The 24,619-nt window shown below is 36.4% G+C and overlaps 1 protein-coding gene across 1 annotated transcript in view; it reads left to right on the forward strand.

Moving 5' to 3' along the window:
• The window catches only part of GABRA1 (gamma-aminobutyric acid type A receptor subunit alpha1), a 56,392-nt gene extending 32,075 nt beyond the window's left edge, over nt 1-24,317 (forward strand). The window contains exons 7-10 of the mRNA XM_032403669.1: nt 4,790-4,933; nt 13,581-13,733; nt 17,237-17,439; nt 23,464-24,317. Of these exons, the coding sequence (XP_032259560.1) occupies nt 4,790-4,933; nt 13,581-13,733; nt 17,237-17,439; nt 23,464-23,775 (812 nt within the window). The 3' untranslated portion in view covers nt 23,776-24,317. The remainder of the gene's footprint in view (nt 1-4,789; nt 4,934-13,580; nt 13,734-17,236; nt 17,440-23,463) is intronic.
• Nucleotides 24,318-24,619: the final 302 nt, after the last annotated feature.

Raw genomic sequence — 24,619 nt, forward strand, 5'->3', positions numbered from 1 at the left:
GGAGGAAATGGATAGTGAGTAGAAAACAAATAGTGTCTCATGTAAGAAAACTGAAGCTAAATAAAAATCTGCTTTCTACCTCAGAGCTTTTATATATGCTCTTTTCTCTACTTGGGTTACTCTTCCCTTGGTTCTCCATGTAACTGGCTTCTTTTATTTTTCACTTCTCAGCATAAATGTCATCTTCTGGGGCCTTCCCTAATGACCTTGTCTAAATTTACATACAGTCCCACCCATCTTCTTGATTATAATACATGTTTAATTTAGATGTATTACAGCAATAATTATTAGTTTCATTTATTGGTTGACATTTTTATTGTCTGGAGACTGTAAACTCCCATGAGAGCACAACCTATTTTGTTCAGCATTTCCTAGCACAGAGCCTAATATAATGTAGACACTCAATAAATATTTATTGAATAGATAAAAATTATAATAATCAGGTTTTAAATGCCCCTTCAGTGTTTAAGTCTTAGAAAAGATAGCTTCAGAAAAGGATTTAAGACCCATGGGGAATTAAACAGAGAAGACTTGACATTGAAAAGTAAGCATCTGAGCTCAATGGGAGAGCACCATGACTAATTACCATCGCCTGCCATTGGCTTGAGAAGAAGCAGTGGTGGTTGATTTATTGTATAGTTAGTTCTCTGACCTGGCCTAATTAGCACACTTCTGAAATGAAGAAACTGAGGCAAAAATGGGCTAAAAATTCATTGACCCAGTTTTTGAAGCAAACATCTTGCCAAAATCTCACAGAAGAAAATAAGCAAGAGATAAGCTAGGGGATTTTGTAATAATTTAGTAGAACACTATATAATAAATGTTTATGAAGCAATGTCATCCAAATGTTGATAAGAACTAAACTCAGAAAAGCAGATGTTTTCCTCACCACTTTCCATGAGACCACGATTGTCAGTGTTATATCACACTTTTTGCTTTTTGGGGATAGAGCCTTCTTCATAAGGCCAGATAACCAGAAGACAATGTGCATGATTTAGCTGACATCTTTTAACTCCTTTTTAAGGAAAATACAAATAAGGCTTTGATTCTAAAAGAAGAGATTCAGATAATATTCTGACAGTAAGATCTAGGCAAGTGCTAGATCTAGTATGGACCTGATAAATGATGGTTTCCTGACTGATAATCAAGCACAATGCCTTGTAAATAAGGAGGGCGGGATAAGTAGATATTTAAGTGAATTCTGAATAATAACTTTGGAAATTATTTAGTGCACCTGCTTCATACAAATGGAAAGACAAAGGCCCGTGAAAGTGAAGTGATAGTGTCTATTAGCAGATGCTCTTCTGATACCAAGTCTTCTGATACCAACTCTTGTGTTGTAGCACCACAAAGTTCTTTCATAAACCCAACCAAAGCTTTTTGTATTCTTTTTAAATTTTTTTTCGGAAGTAATCTGCTGATTTATTTGAAATCTGAGCTTAGCATTTTGACTAAGTAGCTGAAGACTTTTTAACCTTATTTTCTTTATACTCAATTGTCTCAAACGAAGGAAGTAGTCATAGGACCTACTTTCTAGATACTGAAATGAAGAAGTAAGGTGTATCACCTATTGTGATGCCTTAGGTATAGCTGTCTTCTACATCTTAAAACACCAACTTTATTTTTTTAAGTCTTTATTTAAATTCCATTTAGTTAGTTGGGGCACCTGGGTGGCTCAGCTGGTTGAGCATCTGCCTTCAACTCAAATCATGACCCCAGGGTCCTGGGATCAAGCCCCACATTGGGTTCCCTGCTCAGCAGGGAGTCTGCTTCTCTCTCTCCCGCTGCCCCTCCCCCTGCTCATGCTCGTGCTCTCGCTCTCTTTCAAATAAATAAATAAATAAACAAACAAACAAATAAATAAATAAATAAAATCTTAAAAAAAAAAATTCCAGTTCGCATGCAGTGTAATACTATTTTCAGATGTACAATGTAGTCGATCCTTAAAACACCTGGTGCTCCTCACAAGTGCACTCCTTAATCCCCATCACCTATTTAACCATGTGGATCCACTCTGCATTTTGGGAGATTTCCATTGAGAGACATGAGCAATATGTAATCTCCACTTTCACAACAATACTGTGTTTATTGTAGATTTCGTACACAATGGAGTTTCTAAGAGATTGCAAGTGTGAGACATTGAATTATATGAAGTGAAAAGTGGATGGTAACAATTTTTTTCCTCTAAACTATATTAGCAGCCCATTGGCAACACCTGATGAGGTACAAAATGGTAGAGTCCAGGCACTGTTGCTAATGATAGTGCAAATACTGTAGCAAGAGTTTTTTTATTTGTTACAAAATGACACAATCTCTAGAATTGGGTTCATCCCTAATTACTTGACCACCAAGAATCCGTGCTTGGATTTTGAGCATATAATATACAGTTTTTGCCTAGGAAATGCTTATTAATAACATTAGGGGAGAACGAATGTCATTCTATGCTCTTACCTCAGTTTTCCCATTAAATAGCTAAATATTTAAGCCCTTAAATAGGCTATTCAGTGTTTCTGTGCTTCAGTTTATCATCTGTGAAATGAGACAAACTATATGACCTCTAAAGTCCTTCCATGTTAACGATCAATGATTCTGTGTTACCTAGGTAAGACACTCCCATTAAAAAAAGAAAAAATTTATCATGATCAGAAAAATATTTTACTGAATATGGGTACCTACAAATTGTAAGCAATATGGTTCTTCTCAAACTAGTGTGCTCTGCACTTCTTTGAGGCATTTTTAAAATAAATCATGTTTTAGATGCTAACAAATGCAGTCCTCCTCCTTAACAAATGCGATGCTGAAATGATTCAAAATTTAAGTTAATGAGATGTGTTAACTCAATGGTAGGAATTATTTCACAATGTATATGTATATCAAATCTTCATGTTGTACACTTTAAATATCTTATAATTTTATTTGTCAATTTTATCTTAATAAAGCTGCAAATAAATACATATATACACAAAAGTCAATGAGGACAGCCACAATTAAAAAAGAAAAATCAATTAGAACAAATTCCAAAGCCACTCATTTATCAATCTTACACATTTATGAAAGAAGCAGTAACCACTAACTTAATTCCTAGCATATTCTCTCAAACTTCTGAAGAAAATTGAATAAAAAGATACCTGATTGTAAATTGGTCCAGAAATGATGCTGGAGCGCACCAGACACCCACATAAAATCAGGAGAATACTGACTACGCTTTTCTGCAAAACTCGTCCCAGAGACAAGAAGAAGTTTTGGTTCAGAGAATGAGGGGCATGGCTTTCATCTTTCTTATGGCAGCTTCACATGTGTGTAAAAATGCCACTATCACTTCACATCTCATAATGTTTTAGCTTGGACAAATACAGATTTGAACAAAACACTCAAGTTTGGTTACCTTGGGGTGGGCGTCAGGTGAAGCAAGGATACATTATGACTTTTACAGGCTCAAGGCACTTGTGTTTGTGAACAATTCCTCAAAAAATAGATTAAAACTATATTTTAATTTATAGTTTTATATTTTTAACTTTTATATTTTAGGTTAATATACTCCAAGCAGGGTTATATTCACTTTTTTCTGATTAAAAAAAATTAACACATTGCTTGGCCACCTAGAAGTATTGTGGACCCTGGACACTTTGTCTACTGTGCCTAATGCAGAAGTTGGCCAAGAGGTAAAGCTTTCACAGTAAAGCCAACTTTTGCTATCATATCTGCCTCTCAAACACCCTGGAAACTCTTTACTTTTGCTAATGTGCTCTTCTTTTAATTTTTAATATCACTCTACATCTAAACCAAGGAAAGTATATACTATCATTCCATCCCCTGTGTAGTGGATGTTCTGTGACTAGAAACCAGAAAAGTTATGGAATCCCTTCTTCTTCTCCTTTTCACTCATTCTGTACACCTCTTCCCCCAACCTTCCTGAATTACGGATCATGTAGAAGGATGGCTAGGTTAAAAGGGACGTGGCGAATGAAAATGATTGAGAAGTGTAATGAGCTAAATGGTGAAACTCATCAACATCATCGTCATGATAGTAAACGTCCATAAAAAGGAGAATTAATTTAAAAGGAAGTAAAGTCAGACTTCCTTTAAAAATGGATGCTTGGTAAAATTTCCGGTGTTAATATTTCACATTTATCATGACCTTCCCCTGGCCTGATAAAATCTGGACCCAGGCTCCTTCTGTATTTCATCTCTCATGTACTCAGCCTTAGCCACATTGGTATTCCTGTTCTTCCTCAAACTTATCAAGCTTTTACCTGGACCAGAGGAAGAAACTTCTTTGCTCCACCTATCCAGCAAACTCTTCCCCAAGACATACCCTACTCTCATTTCTGTCATGCATATAACTGTCATTTCCTTAAGAACCCTCTCTGAGTCCTTTACCTAAAATAGGCCCATGTCCTTCATTCTCTACCCCCTTAGCCTATTGTGTATGGCTTTACTGCATTTAATGCTACTTGAAATTATGTTTATTAGCTTGTCTGTTTTTGTCCCCATTACTGCTGTGCATGTTCCACAACATCAGGGAAACTTGTTTGTTACAGATTTTTTTAGCAAGGTACTTTGTCTTTTGTAGATGCTTAATAACCATTTGTTGTAAGAGTGAACAGATGACTGAACAAATCAGGAAAATGTGTTTTAATTTTCCTAAACTAAGGGATATGGGCTCTTCTTTCTTGGCCTGCCCTCTGGAACCATGCAATTGAAAATACGAAACTAACAGGACTCACCAGCTAATGAGGAGTATTGAAGTAGCGTGACACATGGACCATTTTCTTTCCTCTCCTTCCAGATGCCTACACCAGAGCAGAAGTTGTTTATGAGTGGACAAGAGAGCCAGCACGCTCAGTGGTTGTAGCAGAAGATGGGTCACGCCTAAACCAGTATGATCTTCTTGGGCAAACAGTAGATTCTGGAATTGTTCAGTCTAGTACAGGTAAGTGCCAGTCAATTATTCCAGAGATGTCAGAAGAAATATAAACAGTCTTTGTGAGAATGTGAAAATTCAGTAAGTTCTTCAATAACACAAGTAGAGAGAGAGAAAATTTCACTAACCTGAGACCAGTTAAGCTGGGAACTAGTGTAAACTCTATAGATTTGTACCCTTGGATTCCTCATTTAATGTCTTTTGGCCCCTGTTTCTTTGTTTGCAAAATAAGATGCTAGTTCTATGTGATCAGGGTAGCAGAGTATTTAGAAATGTGAACTTTTGGGAAGAATGTATGGATTAAATCCTTACTCTTCCACCTTGCCTGTTGACTGTGGTCACCTCACAGGGTTATTGGAAGGCATAAATTAAATCCATGAAGAGTACTTATGATAGCTTGTGGCACATAAAAAAAACTCTCAATAAATGTTAGTTATTAATATCATCTAGGCCTGATTATTATAAAGATTCAATGAATCTTGGTGAATTTGTAGCAGTGATCATTTGGTATACATAAGATACCAAAAGAACTAGAGCAGATACTATTAAGCAGCTGGACCCAAATTTTAAACTTTTGAAGTTGTTTCAAGAAATAAGAGTTTAGGGGCGCCTGGGTGGCTCAGTCGTTAAGCGTCTGCCTTCGGCTCAGGTCATGATCTCAGGGTCCTGGGATCGAGCTCCGCATCGGGCTCCCTGCTTGGCGGGAAGCCTGCTTCTCCCTCTCCCACTCACTCTGCTTGTGTTCCCTCTCTCGCTGTGCCTCTCTCAGTCAAATAAATAAATAAATAAAATCTTTTTAAAAAAAAAGAAATAAGAGTTTAGTTATGCAAATACCCGTTTTGTGACTAAATGTAATGTGATCATTGGGCTGGAGAATTATAAAAATTTGGATTTTAACCCTCCCTCAATCCCAATAATTTTAATTATGTTCAATCAGTGAAGGCTTAACAAGAGCCAGCGGTTTTTATAGCTGTCTTTAAAATTTTAAATTAGTTCATTCACTTTGGTAATTTCTAAAAAAAATACAATTAGGTAACAAATAAGCGCAGGAGTGCTATTCTTGTCAGAAAAATTTCTTCCTTAGTTTTCAGGCTTTATATTAGGACTCTGATAATTCTAACAAGTTCATGTAATAGATCAATATATCTTATTCTGGTTATTGGAAAATCCCTGCTTAATGGGATCTGCCTTTTGCTTATTTTGTCACAACCATGGCTACTCTGGAAGCCCAAATATTTATGTTTCTTGTTTTGAAAAATGAAGAAGACTGTTGCTCAGTTTTGCCCGCATTAAAAATTTATGTGGCATAGTGGAAAGGTTTTAGGCTTTGCAGTGAGAAAGATATGCACTCAAGTCCTGGTCCTGCCACGTAGAAGTCTTGTGACTTTGGGAAAGTCATTTATCCAACTAGAAACTCTGGTCTCTTCTAAAAAGTGGGGATTTTATACTTTTGCATTAAAGATGAGATAATATAAAATACTAAGCAGAACATTACATATGGTAAGTGCTCAGAATGTTATGTAGTCTGAGATCCCAGAACATGGAAAATACTGAACATTTCTCTCCCTCCTAAGTTATGTGGGAAAACATACTAAAATGAGCAGTGTTCATTTTTAAGAATCAAATGCTATTATAAGCTGGATATTGTGGTAGGCACTGGAGAGTCAATGATAGACAAGGCGGAGAGCTTGCTGTCTTGGAAACCGAAGTCTAAGGGAAGACAAACACATAAACTATAATTATCAAAATGGGTGGTAAATGCTGTGATTAACATTTTTGTGAGGGCAGGGACCATATCTGTCTTCTGTATCCCTACTATAGTAGCTGAAACAGAAGAGGCACTAAATAAATATTGTAAATGTATCCAGCCTAGGACAATCAAGGAGGAATTGCTGCGGGGGTTGACTTCATGTTGTTAATCTGTATTTGTTGGGAACCAAATAATCACTGTTTTAGGCCCAGAACATTGAGAATAATAAACATAGAACTTTCCCTCAAGAAATTCTCCATTATCATTAGAATGAGGGCTGAGGGATGTGAAAGCAACAATAATTCAACCCCAGTGACCAGTGACGTGCATTCAATAGTAGAAGTATATACAAGCCAGGAGGGTTACTCAGAGGAAGGAGTGCCTCCACTCTAGTTCTAGTGGTAGTGACCTTGACATGTCACTGCATCCCTCTTTATGACCTATGTCCATGTCTGCAAAGTGAGTGGCTCATTCTGATGAACTTGGAGATGTCTCTGGCTTCATCAGGATTTAGCCTACATACATTTTAGTTACTCAGAAATGAAATATAGGCATAAATGGAGCTAAGGGATGAGAGGGAGTGGCCCAACCCACCATCACCAAACTGGTTGCACCTCAGATGTGGGCGTCTGTTAAAAGTACTCATTCTGCACTAAAGCAGCGAGGTTACCTATACAAATAAGAGCTTTTTCTTGTCATTCCCGTAATGGATATGGGGGGGCGGGGGAGGGAGGTGAGGAAAATAGTGAGCAAATTCTCAGATGTAGGAACTCAGTTTGGTGTACTTTTCAACCTCACAATAAAACACTGAACTATACTTCCTCTGGGTCTACTTTAGCTCATCAAAAATCCACCCTGATAGATTTCTGTGGGAAGAAACAAAGATCTTTTCAAGATCTTCAATCCCATATTTCACATATCCTTGTGGAGCCCTAAAAACATTAAGATAAATAGCATTGAGTGCTTTACCTCCCTGTTTCTGCCAGAAGACTAGGAATGATAGCAAGAAAGAGCACCACATGGAGAATGATTAGATAAAAACCATCTTCCTCTACCTTAAAATTCTCTGCAGGGAGAGAAACAATTCAGATCACCCCTTGGAAGGGGTTGCCCTACTTGCCTGAGCCAACTCATATGTGAACACACATTCGTACATACTACCAGTGATCTCTTTCAAGCCAAACACCTCTAGATCACTCCAGTGACATGGGGTTGTGGGGGGGGGGGGGGAATATAAGGCTCAATCCAATGCTTGGATTTTTTTAATTCAGTGTGAAACCATTAGAGGCCCAGTATCTTTCCTGGGGTCTGCCATAAGTTTTGGGAGAAGACAATAAGTTGGAGGTTTAGTTTGAAATACACCTACTCACCTGGCAGAGAAAAACCTTTACAGTCACATAAAAGGATGAGTCTAGTCAGCTCTCAAATCCAATACAAGTTTATGTCATTCATTCATTTATTCACTAATTCCTTCAACCATTTGCTCACTTACTGTGTTTGACATTGTAATTGGGCCTGGGAAAGATAGATGAAGGACATGTAATTCCTGCCCTCAAGAAGCTCATAGTTGATTGATATAAGTAGCTAACATGCACTTGCCATTGTTCTAATAGAACAATCCCAGGATAGAGGTATTAATGTTATTATATCCATTTTATAGATGGGACATAATTGAAGCCAGAGAGATTTAACTGTTTTTCTTAGGTCACACAGCTAGGCATGGCAGAGCTGAGATTTGAACCTGGAGGTAGGCTAGCTGCAGAGTGCTCTCAACCGCATGACAGGCAACATAGACATGTGTGAAATGCAATAATGTAGTGCAGCATGGATTTAAGAGTATGGACTCTGGAATTATACCATGAAGGTTTAAATTGCTGGTTATACTACTTATTAACTGTCTGACCTTTGGCAAGACATTTCTCAGTTCCTCTTTCTCTTGTACAATTTGGAGGTGATAAAAGGATCTACTGCATGAGCTACTGTGAGATTGAAATAAAAATGCATGTAACCTGCTTAGCAGAGTATCTGACATATAAAAATTATGTAATAAATATTAGATATTACTATTAATAATAATGATAGAGTTAGTACAAGGGAGCTACATAGCATAAAGAAGTCATTTCTGCTTGAAGTATCAGAGAAGGCAGTTTGGAACTGGACCCCAGACATGGCGCCTTATCTCATTCTATTATACCCCATTATGTTTCCTAAGTAATTCTTTAAGGGGAGCCCGTGCAAAAATTACAACAGTGACTAAAGAGCAAGAAAATATGACTTACACAGAGAAACATAATAATTAAATTAGTGACCAGGCATAATGATAATATCATGGCCAGAAAACAATAAGAATATAATAATAGGCAATGCCTTTATGAAGTAAATGGTGATGGCTATAAAACCTTCATATTTACTTAAGTCAATAGACAGATTTGATCAAAGGAAATTTAGGTTAGCTTTGCTGAATAAGAATGTTTCTTCTTTATGAATGACTATCTTTTATCCTTAGAACAGATGACCAAGAGAAATTGTGAGATCCTCTTTCTTAAAGTTAGTGTTCTCTGGATGAGTTGATTTAAGGATGACCCTGCAGGGTCAAAATGAATGAGGAAAGCAACCATTTTCCCTGACCAGGGAGCAACAGTGGTGATCGACATTCACCCAAGGAGCTTCAGGGCCCCCACTTATGAAGCCTAGTACATCATCTCCAGAGAAATAATTGTAGCCATAAAATGTAAAAACTGGGGATTGGGTGTAGGGCAAAGAGATTTCTATAGTCATCTGGTCAGCCTATTCATATTTCAGATGAAGAGACATGTCTAGAAAGGCTAAGCGGCCTAGAACTCTAACCATTTTTTTTTTCTTATTTCTATTCCAGAATTCTTTGACACAGATATTAAAACACCAATTCCTCCCTCAGTGATATTTTTGATTCCTCAATCCTATTACACATGTAACGTAGAAACTTAGGGAAAACATAGCTTAGAAAACACAAAGTTTAAAATACTTGGAAGAAAAGTGACAGGTTCATGGGGACCTAATGTTCGCTACAACTTTGTTGACATGAATGGTTGCTTTCTAGAGCTGGAGAGAATACATTTCTATTGTTTCTGTCTTCACACTGTCAATCTGCATGTGACTCAGCTTTTTTAAATGACTTTCATATCTATCATTTCATTTTGTCCTCCCAGCATCCTAGGAAATAGTTAAGTAAAGCACTATCATTTTAATCAAACAAATGAGGAAACTGAAGCCAAATAAAGTTAAGCAAAGTATTTACTCTTCAAGTAAATGGAAACCATTTACTAAACAAACCCTCGAAGCTGCTTTATAGAATTATATCCTTGTTTTTTCTCTTTCTTTCTCCTTAATTTTGTATGGTAATGTATCAGAAATATTGTCACATCTAATTTACAAGCTTCCCTGAGGGTTACATGATATGCAAGGATATTTGAATTACAATTCTTTTAGACTGTTGAATTAGAGGAAAAGAATTTGACATGTTTAGTGCATAAGCACTTAATGTCTAGAGATACTCTTTCAATTCAATTTAGGAGATTGATTTTTTTGTTGTGTTTTTCTTTTATTTTTAAACTATTACAACATGATTCTGATTTTGCTGCCTTTTTTTCCTCCTTATGTGTTTTGTGCCAAAACTTCTTAGATTTTTTTTAATTTAAGAAAATGAGTTCAATAGATTTGAAATCCTCCTATTCTTTCTCTAATTTGTTAGTGAGAAAGTGATTTATATAGCAAATATAATGTAGAATAATAGCTCCTCCAAATTAATATTCTTTGCAGAATCTTCCTAAAATGTCACATTGTGGACAACAAAAGATGATAATGGAATATATATAGACACTCATCTTTCTGACATTATATGAAAGATGGAATTTTTTTCTTTGAGCTGATGACATTTTACAAACCACAGTTGAATGAATGGTTAGGAATCATAATGCATACTCCTGAGAGGGTGAAATGTGACATGGCCATGTCCACACAAGACTATATTTTACTAGTCCTGGGAAAATTGGTTTTCTGCCTTTTTCTCAAATTTGAATCACTTATTTCTTTCAGATGACCTTGGAATCATCACCCAAGGTATCTACAGAAACTGAAAAGAAATTAGTAAACATTGTATTTCCCCTCCCAAAGAGAGAGTCTCATGGATGTTAATTTGAGTGAGTGCCCTTAAACCTCAGTGCCTCCCTTTTCACCATACACAGATGTTGAATACTTAAAATATGTAAAACCATGCTATATTCAAAGAACTGTCCCTCTTCCCAATTAACTTTCAGTTTAATGAGAGGGATATAAGCATATAAGTTAGCTAAAATAAAAAGTATGAGATTTTATTATAAATGTAAACAGAAGCTATAAATAAATTTGAAGTTACTTCCTAGTGATCAATGGCAATTGTTATCATTATTAACAATTAGCAGTGAAAGCATACTTGTGTGTGTGGATGATTTTCTCCTATAAAGAGTAAATGCATTTATTTTACCAATATTTTTAGCAATTCTGATTGGAGGGAAAAGAGAAGAAAATGGAGAAAGGAACTAACATTTATTTTAAAACTCTTACATAGCATGATCTTAATTAGAGCCCTTATTCTTTATTCTCCCCACAACATACTTCTCACTTTTTTATAGATCAGGAAACTGAGGATCAGAGACTGTAAGCGAGTTACCCAAGGCTATCCAGGAAGAAAATAGCATATCTAAGTTTTGAACCCAAGTCTATTTGCCTCCAAAGCTAATAGACTTTCCTCTACAGTGCATTTCTTCCTATTCTGCTATGGACTGAGCCCAACCTACAGATGAACAAAATATTCAGCAATAATAGGTGTCAAGTAGAGAATTTTGTATCAAGATACTGAAATGTGAAAATGTGTGGTAAGACATGAGACATGATACTGAAAAGCATATTAGAGCTGTGACATGGAGAGTCTTAAATCCAGGTAATGGAGGAGTTTGCTTGTCAGTAGATGATACTGGAGACATTGTTGATTGTCACACTGGGGGAGGGCGAAGTGTTTGCTAGTGGCATCTAGTGGGTAGAGGTCAAGTGAAAAATCCAAAAACATATAGGACAGCCCCCACAACAAACAACTCTCTTGTCTGAAATGTCAATAGCGCTGAGGTTGAGAAACCTTAATGTAGATAATGGGAATCCATTAAGGTATCTTAAGATTTCATGTACGCTTTAAAAAGATTACTCTGACATCAAAATTTAGGGAAAACTAAAGTGAGGAAGTGACTGGAGATAAACAAGGCAGTTAATAGATCTACAAAAGAGTTAAGAGCAGTGACCATGAGATAAGAGATAGACTAAGAGATACTGCACAGGAGAAATTAAAATTGTGATCAACTGATTCCTTTCCCTCTCCCTCAGAAGCCCTACTTAACATCCAAGGTTTGATTCCAGGATTTTAGTCTGAGTGAGCAGACAGATGAGAGAGTACCATGAATTTAGAGATGTACTCTAAGTGGAAAAGCAACACAACTATACATTGGTTATTATATTTTTTTATGGGAAAGGTTAACTAATGTCAGTTTTTGAACATATTTAGTTGGTGATGTCAATGAAAAATCAGTATCTCTGAGATGTCCAGTAGATATTTGGGAATACAAGTTGATTTTGAAAGAAAGCAATGTCACTTAGAGCTGTAGATTTGGCAGCCCTCTAGGTACAAATGATGCTAGGGGCAGGGGTGAGAAAGGCAATTTCTGGTTAGAGACCAAAAAAAATGGGGAAGAAAGCTGAAAGCAGAACTATACCAGGAACCTCTATGATTACTTTGCAGAAAGATGAAGATTGGGATATTAAGAGATCATGAACAGTTTTAGCCACATTATAGGGGCTGAAGCAAGATGGCCATGGGCTAAGACATAAATCCACAGGTTGTGTAGGGCAAAATTTGGAGTTGAAGGGAAGGAGAAAGCTGGAGCAACGTGAATACCAAAGAAAGTGATGTTTTCTTAGTAAGAACACACCTATTTCTCTCCTACCCACCCACAGATAGCTAAGTATATATTCAGAATGGATAAAGCTAAAATTTTAAGATTTATAATTGAGAAAATATAACATCAATTAAAAAAAAAAACCTCCTATAATTTGGGTTGCATGTCAATCGCTTTGGATTTCTAGATGAAATCAGACTTTGATGTATACAAAGACCATGAAGTGTGCCCAGCTAGTCCACTGTTTCCTAGCCCAGGCTAGGAAAAATCTATATTGAAGTGGATTTTCCTTGGCCTCCCTTAAAGAATAGTTTGTATATCTAGGTGGGACCTGAAGAACTGAATGTTTCAAAACCTTCCCAGGTGATTCTGGTGAAGGTATTCCTCAAAATAAATTTTTGAAAATCCCTGGATTCCATCCCACTCTCCTCATTCCAAAGATCAGGCTAAGCTAAATGACTTACCTAGGGTCACAGAGCTGCTGAAAGGAAGCGCTGGTGTTAGAACTGGAATTCCCCTAACTTGGACACCCAAGCTCCTTCATTAGACAGCCTAAATGTCCTCCGCAATGGTAAACTGGGGATTTGGTCTGTTCTAATCCATTAGTATGTGTCGTCAGGATCTCGCACATTGCCTTCAGGGTCATTAAAGCCAATCTGTAAATAGATGCTCAGCTATGTCTGTCTCTTAAATGTGTGATATACCAGGATAAGGAGGTAGCAATATCCATGAGATCGCTGGCACCTCAATCGCATCCTCAAACCCATTCTGTTGTTTTTACAACATCTTTGTTCTTTCCTGGATAAACATTTTCTCCTCAGGAGCCAGATGTCACATGGAGACAGGATATGTCTTAAGTCTAGGTTTTTGCTGCTGATGGAAAAATCCAGAGATAACTTCTTTTCAAGGTCAAATTGCTCACCTTACTGTCTGTTTCACCCTCTAGGAGAATATGTTGTTATGACCACTCATTTCCACCTGAAGAGAAAGATTGGCTATTTTGTTATTCAAACATACCTGCCATGCATAATGACAGTCATTCTCTCCCAAGTCTCGTTCTGGCTCAACAGAGAGTCTGTACCAGCGAGGACTGTCTTTGGTAAGTGCCAATCAAGACTTGCAGGCGAGGGTCTGGGGAGCAAGTTATATCATCCTGATGACGTTGCAAATGGAATGAAAAAATAACTATACATTAAAATCTGAAGTTAGCACAATAGAAAGGTTCAAAGAATTACCATTCTCATTATGGTGTGATTTTAAAAAACTCTTTAAATAGCAAGCCGTTTTAATGTATGTAAATAGATGCATGTGAATATCAACTAGGCACATGCTATGTTTAAGACTCTTTACTATGGAATAAAAAGCCTTAAGAAGCTTATAATCTAAACTAAAGATTATTCATGTGCAGAGATCCCTATGGTATCATTCTTCAAGAATAGGCGAGGTATGGAAAATCAGTTATCTCAGGAAAAAAGCAAGACTTTGCTACAAGTGCCCAGAAAAGAGTCTTTTCTTCTGAATTTAGCAAAGTGCTTCCAGGTTAGAAACCACCAAATCTTTGCTCTGACAGTAGCCTAGAAACACAGGTATATATATTAAGATCCAGAATGATTCCAGCTGCAGAGCACGAGAGTAGTTCATTTCAAACTCTTTTTTTATTACCATTTGTTAATATTAACTAGTGTTGAAGCCACTTACTAGAACTGAAGATTGAACTATTGTCAAGATGCTTATTTATAGATGTATACTCAGTTTGAGCCCTTTATTCACTGGAAATTGAGAAAAATAGAATAGAGAACATATGTTATGTTTTATGTTTATTTTTGTAGAATGAACAATAATACTATAGTGAAAAAGATTTTTTTAAATGCTCACTCTTCCCCCTTCTTACCCTAATAAATCCTACCCTTCCTGTTTGAAAATTCTCTAAAGCATTTTGGAATGTTTTATAAGTCAAAAACCTTACTCTTAACATTTTCAACAATCTGATATTTCAGCCAACTCATGACCTTTTGGTGAACATAACTACATATCTGTAAACTCAACTGTGCAAGTATTTCCGTGTATCAAGTTATATATTTCAATGTTTTAAGTTCAATACAATCACAAATACAATTTCCCAAGACCTTTAACCTTTTAACATTTACTTAGAACACGTTCCTATTGTTTTTAGTCTCAACTCGGAACATTCCTCTGTGCTGGGTGAAATGCCCGAGAGGGTCACAGATATTTAAAGAAAAAAATACACAAAGGAAAAAGAAAAAAAATTGTACTTTGTAACAGTTTATTATAAGGCATCAAGAATGCAACATGGCTGAAGCCTGTTTTATGTCTTCAAACCCCATCTTCTTGCTGGTCCATGCTCTCTGTCATTTAGAGGCAATGTGATCATGTAATTTGGTTGCCAGATAGTCAAAGTATTAGGTTCAATCTTCATTTTTTAAAGATTTAGTTGCCTATAAAATGAGAGTGCAATTAAAGTAAAATAGTGCTGTTTAAAAGATTGAGAAGAATAAAATAAAATATGTCAATTGTCAGGTTGAATTCTTGGAACTCGATAGATGCTCAACCCATTTTTGTTCTTTTCCCTGTCCCTATAGCAGGAATTGTAAGACCACAAACACACACACACACACACACACACACCCCTCTATTTATGCCCTTCTTAACTTAATTTATGGATACATTTGGTTTAAGAACACACATTCCCAAATTACTTCTGACAGTTACCTACATGAACCAAAATTTGAGAAAAAAATGGAATTCACTGTAGCAGAGATTTATTAACAAGGACTGTAGTTGTCAAAGTAGTTAATAGCCATTAACTTTGTTCAATGTTAAACACTTTATTACAGTAGTTTATTTAATACTCATAATAATTAGCCCTCTGAATTAGACTTACTAAAATTAATTTGCAAAGAAATATTTTTTTTAAGAAAACCAACAGAAGTTCAGAATTGTGAGGCAATTTTCCCAAGGTCATTCAGCAATTAAAGAGCTGGGACTTGAAACTGGGTTGTTCTGTTCCTCAAATATCGACATTTAATTACCTTGCTCTTTGCTCAAGTTAATATTGATATGTAAATTTAAGAGCTGTTCACCAGCCACTATTTCTTAAAACATTTGTTGGTTACATAATACAGATAATGCCCCAGAACTTTCTGTAACATCTCCAAAGTTTAAAGTAAGTCTATTCCCTTATATCTGTGACCCTGTGTATCAAAAATATGATTCAATAAAAGTCTATGTTTCTTCTTAATCTTATCACTTCCTAACATAGTTACAAAGATCATCTACCTTAAAATTCATGGAAAACTAGGGAATATTGAATGTTTTAAAGCAGCTATGAAAAATTAACCACCTACCAGGTGTGGGATACTACTGATTCTCTAAAAATTAATCAAAAGGGGTAATCATAGATATGAGTTTTAGACATATCAGATGACAGTATCTTCCACAGCAATAATTTATCATTTTTAAAATGTTTTACATATTGTTACATTTAATCCTCAAATAATCTTGTGAATAACTGCGGAAATTTCTCTTAGAATTTCAGCAATGATAGATAGTTGAGAGAATAAAATCTAAATCCCCCCTCTTACAGATATGGAGACTAAGGTCCCTAGAAGTGAATTTGCCTATGCGGCCGTTGAACTAGTAAGTGGTGAGTCTGGGACTAGTCATGGGAAAAGGTTTGAAGTTTTTCCATACCATGCAGCCTACTGGGTTACTGTGAATTTTTTAATACCCTTTCAAATGGCTTAAAAGGTGTCTTACAATATTAGATCTTACTGCATTACATATACTAATTATCTAAATAAGCTAAAAACAACTGACTTGAAAACCGCTTTGAATATTGGTAACTTTAATCACTAGGGATGGATATGCAGACCAAGGGCAGATGAGGCAGCATTAACAGAGAAAGGGAAAGATTGTGGACATCTGAATCAGGCAAGCTTGTGCTCAAATGTTTGTTTTGTCACTTCTGTGCCGTGTGCCCTCAAGCAGGTGACATGCAACACATTTCAGGAGTTTCTTCAAAAAAGGAACTATATCAGGATTAGGGGGGAAAGATAGTTTAAAAGCAGAAGAGTTTGTAACAAAATATTACCCTAAAATAATTCAATTATCTATCAGTGATTAACAAGAAGCTGTTGGCTTCTTGGTTTATACATTTAGGATATGCAGATAGAATATTAAACAGAGCTAAGGATCCAGCAGTTTCTTGTGGATCAGAGACAATGAAGATCATTGCTTTCTGTTTCAAAGAGTTGGGGAGAGTGAGACAGTATTACTTCCTTTCCTGACCAGGACACCTTGTTCAAGGCACCCATTTAAAGGAATTCATGATCTTATTAGCAGCTTCTCAATAGCAGAGCAGTTTATCTCTCCAAGAGATCCCCCTCAATACTGCCATACTGTGAACTGCCAACTACATTGGGGTTAAATTAAAACTCATCCATCCCAAACCAAAATGGGATGAACTAAACAACACACTGTATCTGTGGTCCTGCTGGTTTCCCTTTGCCCAAGTAAGCTGACCTCCAGTGATCAAATTTTGTAGTGTGAACCTACAGATTCACTTAATTTCTTCCTTTACAGGAGTAACAACTGTGCTCACCATGACAACTTTGAGCATCAGTGCCAGAAATTCCCTTCCTAAGGTGGCTTACGCCACTGCTATGGATTGGTTCATTGCAGTGTGCTACGCCTTTGTGTTCTCAGCTCTGATCGAGTTTGCCACGGTCAATTATTTCACCAAGAGAGGTTATGCATGGGATGGCAAAAGTGTGGTTCCAGAAAAGGTAAGTACTTCAGTATCCCCCATGATCTGTCACTGGTATGTCTTATTAAACCTGTGAGATGGCATGTTTGGACTTTGGGGAATGGGTGAAGAATGCAAACACAGAGTAATGAGGATTCTCTGTTTCTTGTATCATAAGTGACTATCTGCTGTGGTAATTTTGGTAGTGCTAAAGAGAGAGGTTGTTTAAGTGAGCCGATGTGCAAAGTAGAGTGAAGGAGATAAAGGAGGGACAAAGGTAAACATTTCTGCTCAAATATGCTTTCCTGTGGTCTCTATTGATTTGAGAACAGTTTTAATCAACTTGACATTAGGAGCAAATAAATTTATGCCATTTATAATTTGAACTTGAAAATCAAAGGTTTTGGTTGTTTTCTGAGCCTAATCACTTTGGCCATAAATATCATTAACTCTAATGCCTCAATTGAATTTAGTTTACAAAATGCATTATCTACAATTTTCAGTGAAGTAAAGGACAGGAAATATATTTCCTTTCCAAATTAGAGGTTTGCTTTAAGGATCATACACAAATCACAGAAAAATTCTTCATTGTAGAAAATTATCAAGTCAAGCTCATTACCTTTTTCCTAAATTAGAACCTATTTTAGATTGCATTTTAAAGCACATGTGGCGAGGATATTTCTACTTGTATGGCTTGAAGGAAAAATATGTCAAAATGGAAGAAAACCTTGGGATGGTGGAAAGAAGGTCAAAGTCAGAGACACAGAGGTTGTAAGATGTCTAGAAATAATCTAGGAGGAATCACTCTATAGCAGCTTTTTCCCAAAAATCTATTCCTCCGAGTACTAGTATCATGAGATGGTCCCTAAGAATAAAGTTCTGTGGTTGAATACACTTGAATAATGCTGCATATTATATCACAGAGTCACGGGATATTCAAGAATATGAAAGGGTCTATTGTAAAGAAATTTACTTAGTGGTGTTTTCCTCATAGCTCCACAGATGTGCTAGAAAAGAGAATGCTTTGTGGTAGAGACATCTACCTTATTTAAACTAATTTAAGGTGTTACTGATTACAAGATGAGCTATTAATATATGCATAAGTAGGAAAGAAAAGATGCTGCCAAGTAAAAGCTCTTTTAGATTTACCCCTCAGGCACAGATGAGTCAGCTGAACACCCCAATGATCTCCTTCACAAGTGAAAGCAAAAGAAGGTCTGTGTAAATGCACTATGGCAGCCAACAGAACCTTAACCAGGCTCTCAAAATTCACTTGCCTTGAAACGTGCTTGCCAAGTATTAAAAAAAAAAAAAAATCTGAATTTGCAAACCAAGGACCTTGGCTCAGGTTCAGTAGAGAGAAGGGACAAGACAAAGGGATTGCATTTACTGGTTGGAGAGAGGAGTAAAAGAATGAAGACAGAGTGATTGTCAGATACTTACTTTAGACATTGATGGTCTCCATTTGTCCTAGAACAGAAGAGCAGCCCAAAGAAGAGAGCCAAACATGGAGAATAGTTAATCATAAGACACTACCAAGTATAAGACATAACCCAGAGTCATAGATGTGAACATTTTTAAATTCACATCTTAGAATCACTGAAATAGTCTGCTAAAGTGCTTCAGAATTAATGATCTGCAAACGTGGGTGATATACAACTGAAAAGTGATATGCCAACATGGGGAACAATTGCTTTTCTATCTGAATACTTTGTTACAAGAGGCCAGTGTCTTTCTGATTGTCTCATCAGTATCAGTTGTTAATGACTTGTTAGTTGAATTTGGTCCAGAAAACATAGAATTTGGGTTGAGGCATTGGTTGAGCTCAAAGTTAAGTTATTATCTCTGTCTGACCCTGTATTTGTTTCTCAAAGGAAATACTCTGATCTCTATCAAACCTATAGTCCATGTTATTCAGTATACAAATATAGATGTAGATAGAGTTGTATCTTACCTATATATATATATATATATATATATATATATATATATATGTATATCAATAATTGATATATATACATATATCAATAATTCATCTATATCCATCATCCAAATGAGAAAGGTAATATTTTCTGTAAATTATCTATGCCTCTGTAAAAATCTTCCCCAGGGCTTTGCCAGTTTGATTGGCTTTTTACAGGGAGTGTGAGCACAGTGTGATCCAGGTCTCATTTTGACATTCAGAGAGGATGAATAAAATATATTTTCTATGACCAGGTGAGTGTTTTCAGGAGAATTAAATTTTCAATCTCTAACATGGTGTAACTTGAAAATAAAAAGAAAATTTCTGTAAGTTATCACATTATCAACTGAGCATTCAGGAGCCTGCTTAAGATCCATTTTCATATGGTAAATTGTTAAAAGAAATATCAATTTCTTACAAATCAAAACCTCAGTGAGATACCACCTCACACCAGTCAGAGTGGCTCAAATTAACAAGTCAGGAAATGACAGATGTTGGCGGGGATGCAGAGAAAGGGGAACCCTCCTACACTGTTGGTGGTAAAGCAAGCTGGTGCAGCCACTCTGGAAAACAGTACGGAGGTTCCTCAAAAAGTTGAAAATAGAGCTACCCTATGACCCAGCAATTGCACTACTGGGTATTTGCCCCAAAGATACAAATGTAGTGATCCGAAGGGGCACGTGCACCCCAATGTTTATAGCAGCAAAGTCCACAATAGCCAAACTATGGAAAGAGCCTAGATGTCCATCAACAGATGAATGGATAAAGAAGGTGTGGTATATAAATACACAATGGACTATTACACAGCCATCAAAAAAACCCCACAAAATCTTGCCATTTGCAATGACATGGCTGGAACTAGAAGGTATTATACTAAGCGAGATAAGTCAATCAGAGAAAGACAATTATCATATGATCTCACTGATATGAGGAATTTGAGAAACAAGACAGAGGATCATAAGGGAAGGGAGGGAAAAATGAAACAACACAAAACCAGAGAGGGAGACAAACCATAAGAGACTCTTAATCTCAGGAAACAAACTGAGGGTTGCCTGAGTGGAGGGGGTGGGAGGGATGGGGTGGCTGTGTGGTAGACACTGGGGAGCGTATGTGCTATGGTGAGTGCTGTGAATTGTATAAGACTGATGAATCACAAACCTGTACCCCTGGAACAAATAATACATTATATGTTAATAAAAAAAAGAAATACCAATTTCTTAAAGAGTATAGGGAGCTCAACATTCTCGAAAATTAAGAAGATTATTAAGTATTCTTTCCCAATAAGCCAACCAGATATTTCTCAATATTTTATTCAACATGATGTTGCAAATAAAAGCACTTAACTTGAGAAACTTAGTACTGGAGTATTATAATAATTTGGCACTGGGAGAAATGAAATCTATCAAAAATATAAACTCTTCTCCAAGAATTATTCCTGCTGCAGGTTATTCATTTCAGTTTATCTAACAGGGTGTCTGTCACTCAACAACTTTTGATTAGATTGGAACCCATTGCCTCTCTTCCACAATAGAGTACATATACATTTTATCTAAAGGACATGCATGCTTTTTCATGTATTCTGCAATGTTAGAACTCTTACTTTTTAAGAAATGGACTAATGCAAATTCAGTTTGGCTTTTTAACTGGGTTGAAGTAATCAACCATATCTACTTTTTTATTCTAGTATAGATGATAGAAAATGTTACATTAGTTTCAGATATACAACCTAGTGATTCCGCAACTCTATGCATTAATGCTATGCTCACCACAAGTCTAGCTACCAAGGGTCACAATCCAATGCTGTTATGATACCATTTACTATATTCCCAAAGCTGTGCCTTTTATTCCCATGATGTACTCACTCCATAACTAGAAGCCAGTATTTCCCACTGCCCTTCACCCATTTTGCCCATCCACCCCCATGTCCTCCCCTCTGGCAACCAACAATTTGTTCTCTGTATTTATGGTCTGTTTCTGCTTTGTGTTTGTTTATTCATTTGTTTTGTTTTTTAGATTCCATATATAAGTGAAATCATATATATGGTGTTAGTCTTTCCCTGCATAACTTACTAAACCATATCTATTTTTGACCTGTAGTCATTTTGACATTGAAGAGAGAATCACTTTTACTTGTTTTATTTTTGTACAAATTATTATGGAAATTTCTGTCACTCACTCTTCATAAAGCTTAACCAAATCTGTATTCACTATAAAATAGGAGTACACTTGGAGTAAGTGGTCTTACTTTTAATGATGTAATACTAGAAAGAAAAAATTCTGGGCTCTTTGTTGTTGTCTTAATGTAATTGTAAGGATTCGGAGAGGGGAGAAAAAGTAGTAGATAGTTCACAGGGCTGGATAAAGAAATTAACCTGTTAAAATTCCTGACTAGTGTGTCTTGTGAAAAGCAGCAGGTCTTCTGATAGGTAGATTTTATTCTGATTCAATAATAAAAATACAAATTATTCAGAGAACATTGAGTCTGGTTGGTCAAGTTTAGCTGCTCATCAGTTTTCTCTGTATACCCTTTTGCAGTGTCAGTGACCAGACTCTGCTCCTGAGGAATTTTGATTCAAAATATGGATTGTGCCCAAGATATTTGCCCTTGAAAATTTTTTAACTAGTGATTTAATGTGCACAGAAGAGTGAGAACTACTCTTCTACAATAATGCTGTCCAGCAGAAATATGTGAGACACAAATGTGAGCCATATATGTAATTTAAAATTTTCTAATAGCCTTATTTAAAAAGTACAAACCAGTGAAACTAATTTTTTTCTTTTTTTTCTTTTTCGAGTTTTTATTTAATTTCTAGTTAGTTAACATACAGTATAGTATTAGTTTCAGATGTTGAATTAGTGACTTAATAATATGATTTAACCAATATATCAAAAATATTATATTTACAATGTGTAAACAATAAAAAACACTATTAAGGAGATATATTGCATTTTTTTTTTATAGTAGGCCTTCAGAATCCTATACATATTTTATACTTACACACTAGCCACATTTCAAGTACTCAGTCATCGTAAGTGGCTAGTGGCAACTGTATCAGACCACATAGCTGTAAACAATGATCCACTTCGGTTTTTAGAAATTTCTATATGACAGAAACCCCAAGAAATGCTGCAGGTTGTGACTCATTGCACAGATAACATGGACAAGCAGCTGACATTGAACAAGAATTGACTTCAGGATACCCTGAATAACTCTGCTTTATCATTTGCCCACTTGCAACATAGGGAGAAGGAGCACATAATAACTGGCTCAGCACCTTACTGCTGCAAAACAAACCACTCCAAAACTTAGTGCCTTAAAGTGACCACCAGGCGCTTGGGGCTGAGAACAACCTGGTGGTACTTCAGGTTAGTAGACTGTGGCCTCCGTAACATGGTTGCAGTACACGAAAGGCTCCACCAGGGGGAGAGCATCCACGATGGCCTCTCACTCGTCTGGGGCCTCATACTGGCGGGCCCTCTCTACTGCACATGATCGCTGGTCACCCAGTTTTCTAGTCCAGGCTTCTTCATGAGGCAGTAATATGTTTCTAGAGGGTAAAGGCTGAGGCTATAAAGCTTCTTGAGGATAGGCTCCTAAACTGGCATCACATCACTCTACCTCCTGATTGGAAAGCCTGGAAAATACTGTGCATTTTTTTTCCAGCGTTATTGAGATATGTGACACATGACATTGTGTAAGTTTGAGGCATACAGTGTGGTTCATATGATACATTTATATGTTGTGAAGCAATTACTGCCATAGCATCAGTTGCCATCTCCATCCTGTCACAAAGTTACCATTTCTTCTTTTGTGGTGAGAACATTTAAGACCTAGTCTTGGCAACATTCAAGTCTAGGACATGTATTATTAGCTGTAAACACTGTGCTGCACAGTAGATGCTCAAATCTGTCCATTTTATAACTGGGCATTTGTGTCTGCATTTTTCATTTGTCTCAATAATACAGTCATACATTACATTTCTTACGTTTTAAACAAAGCATAGGTTTGGGTTCCAGAGTAAAGGTCACTTTGCTCAACAACTTATAAACTTTCTTCCCACAGTTTACCGAACAAAATGATTTTACTCTTTCCTTCTACAGCCAAAGAAAGTGAAGGATCCTCTCATTAAGAAAAACAACACTTACGCACCAACAGCAACCAGCTACACCCCCAATTTGGCCAGGGGTGACCCCGGCTTAGCCACGATTGCTAAAAGTGCAACCATAGAACCAAAAGAAGTCAAGCCGGAAACAAAACCACCAGAACCCAAGAAAACCTTTAACAGTGTCAGCAAAATTGACCGACTGTCAAGAATAGCTTTCCCGCTGCTATTTGGAATCTTTAACTTGGTCTATTGGGCTACATATTTAAACAGAGAGCCTCAGCTAAAAGCCCCCACCCCACATCAATAGGTCCTTTCATTCACATTCTGTTGTTCAGTCCTCTGCACTGGGAATTGCTTTCTGTTCTCAACACAGTGATTTCCACCTGCTTTATTGCCTCTGTCTTAAAGAATTTGAAGGTTTCCTTATTCCATAATTCATACAAGAACAACAGACCCCTGTCCAGCAGTCCAGAGCAAAGCAGAGCATACAGCTGAGAGACAGGATTCTGAGAGAGGAAGCAAGAGAGAAAGTCACGACAGAAGGAGACAGAATGAAAGAGAGAGGAAAGGCTGGGGGAGTAGGTCCAAGCTATGAAGAAAAGTAGAAGGAAAATAAAACTTTAACTCTATAACTCCAGGTCATTTGTAGATATATATTTCCAAATATTCTAAAAAAAAAAGATACTGTATATGTCAAAAATATTTTTATGTGGAGGTGTTTCAAGGAATAAATTATAAATGTTTAATGAAAGAAATTTTAAAAATCTATGTCTTTATTGCACAGATTGCAGTGTACTTTACATTTTGTTTTGTTTTTTTAAACTGATGTATAGCTTTAACACTTTGTTTCCAAAGCTAAAGATCCCCATTTTTTTCTCCGTTTAAAAATGGCTAATGCATTATTCTGTTGTTAAAGAATATTTTAAAATTCATGGAAATTGCATAGGCAAACGTGCAGTTCCTTACCGTTAAGCACATTTAATCCAAAAGAGAGAAATGCTTTAAATAGGTTACTTCACCATCATCTGAGCTTTTATCACTAGATTCAATGAGGAATCATTTTAATAGAGACATACACTCAATAAAAAATAAAAAATAAAACAATTAAAAAATATTCCCTTTGCCACCCTGTCTATATCCAGATAGCACAT

The sequence above is a fragment of the Phoca vitulina genome, unplaced genomic scaffold (genome assembly GCF_004348235.1).
Source record: "Phoca vitulina isolate PV1807 unplaced genomic scaffold, GSC_HSeal_1.0 scaffold6, whole genome shotgun sequence".
Lineage (NCBI taxonomy): Eukaryota > Metazoa > Chordata > Mammalia > Carnivora > Phocidae > Phoca > Phoca vitulina.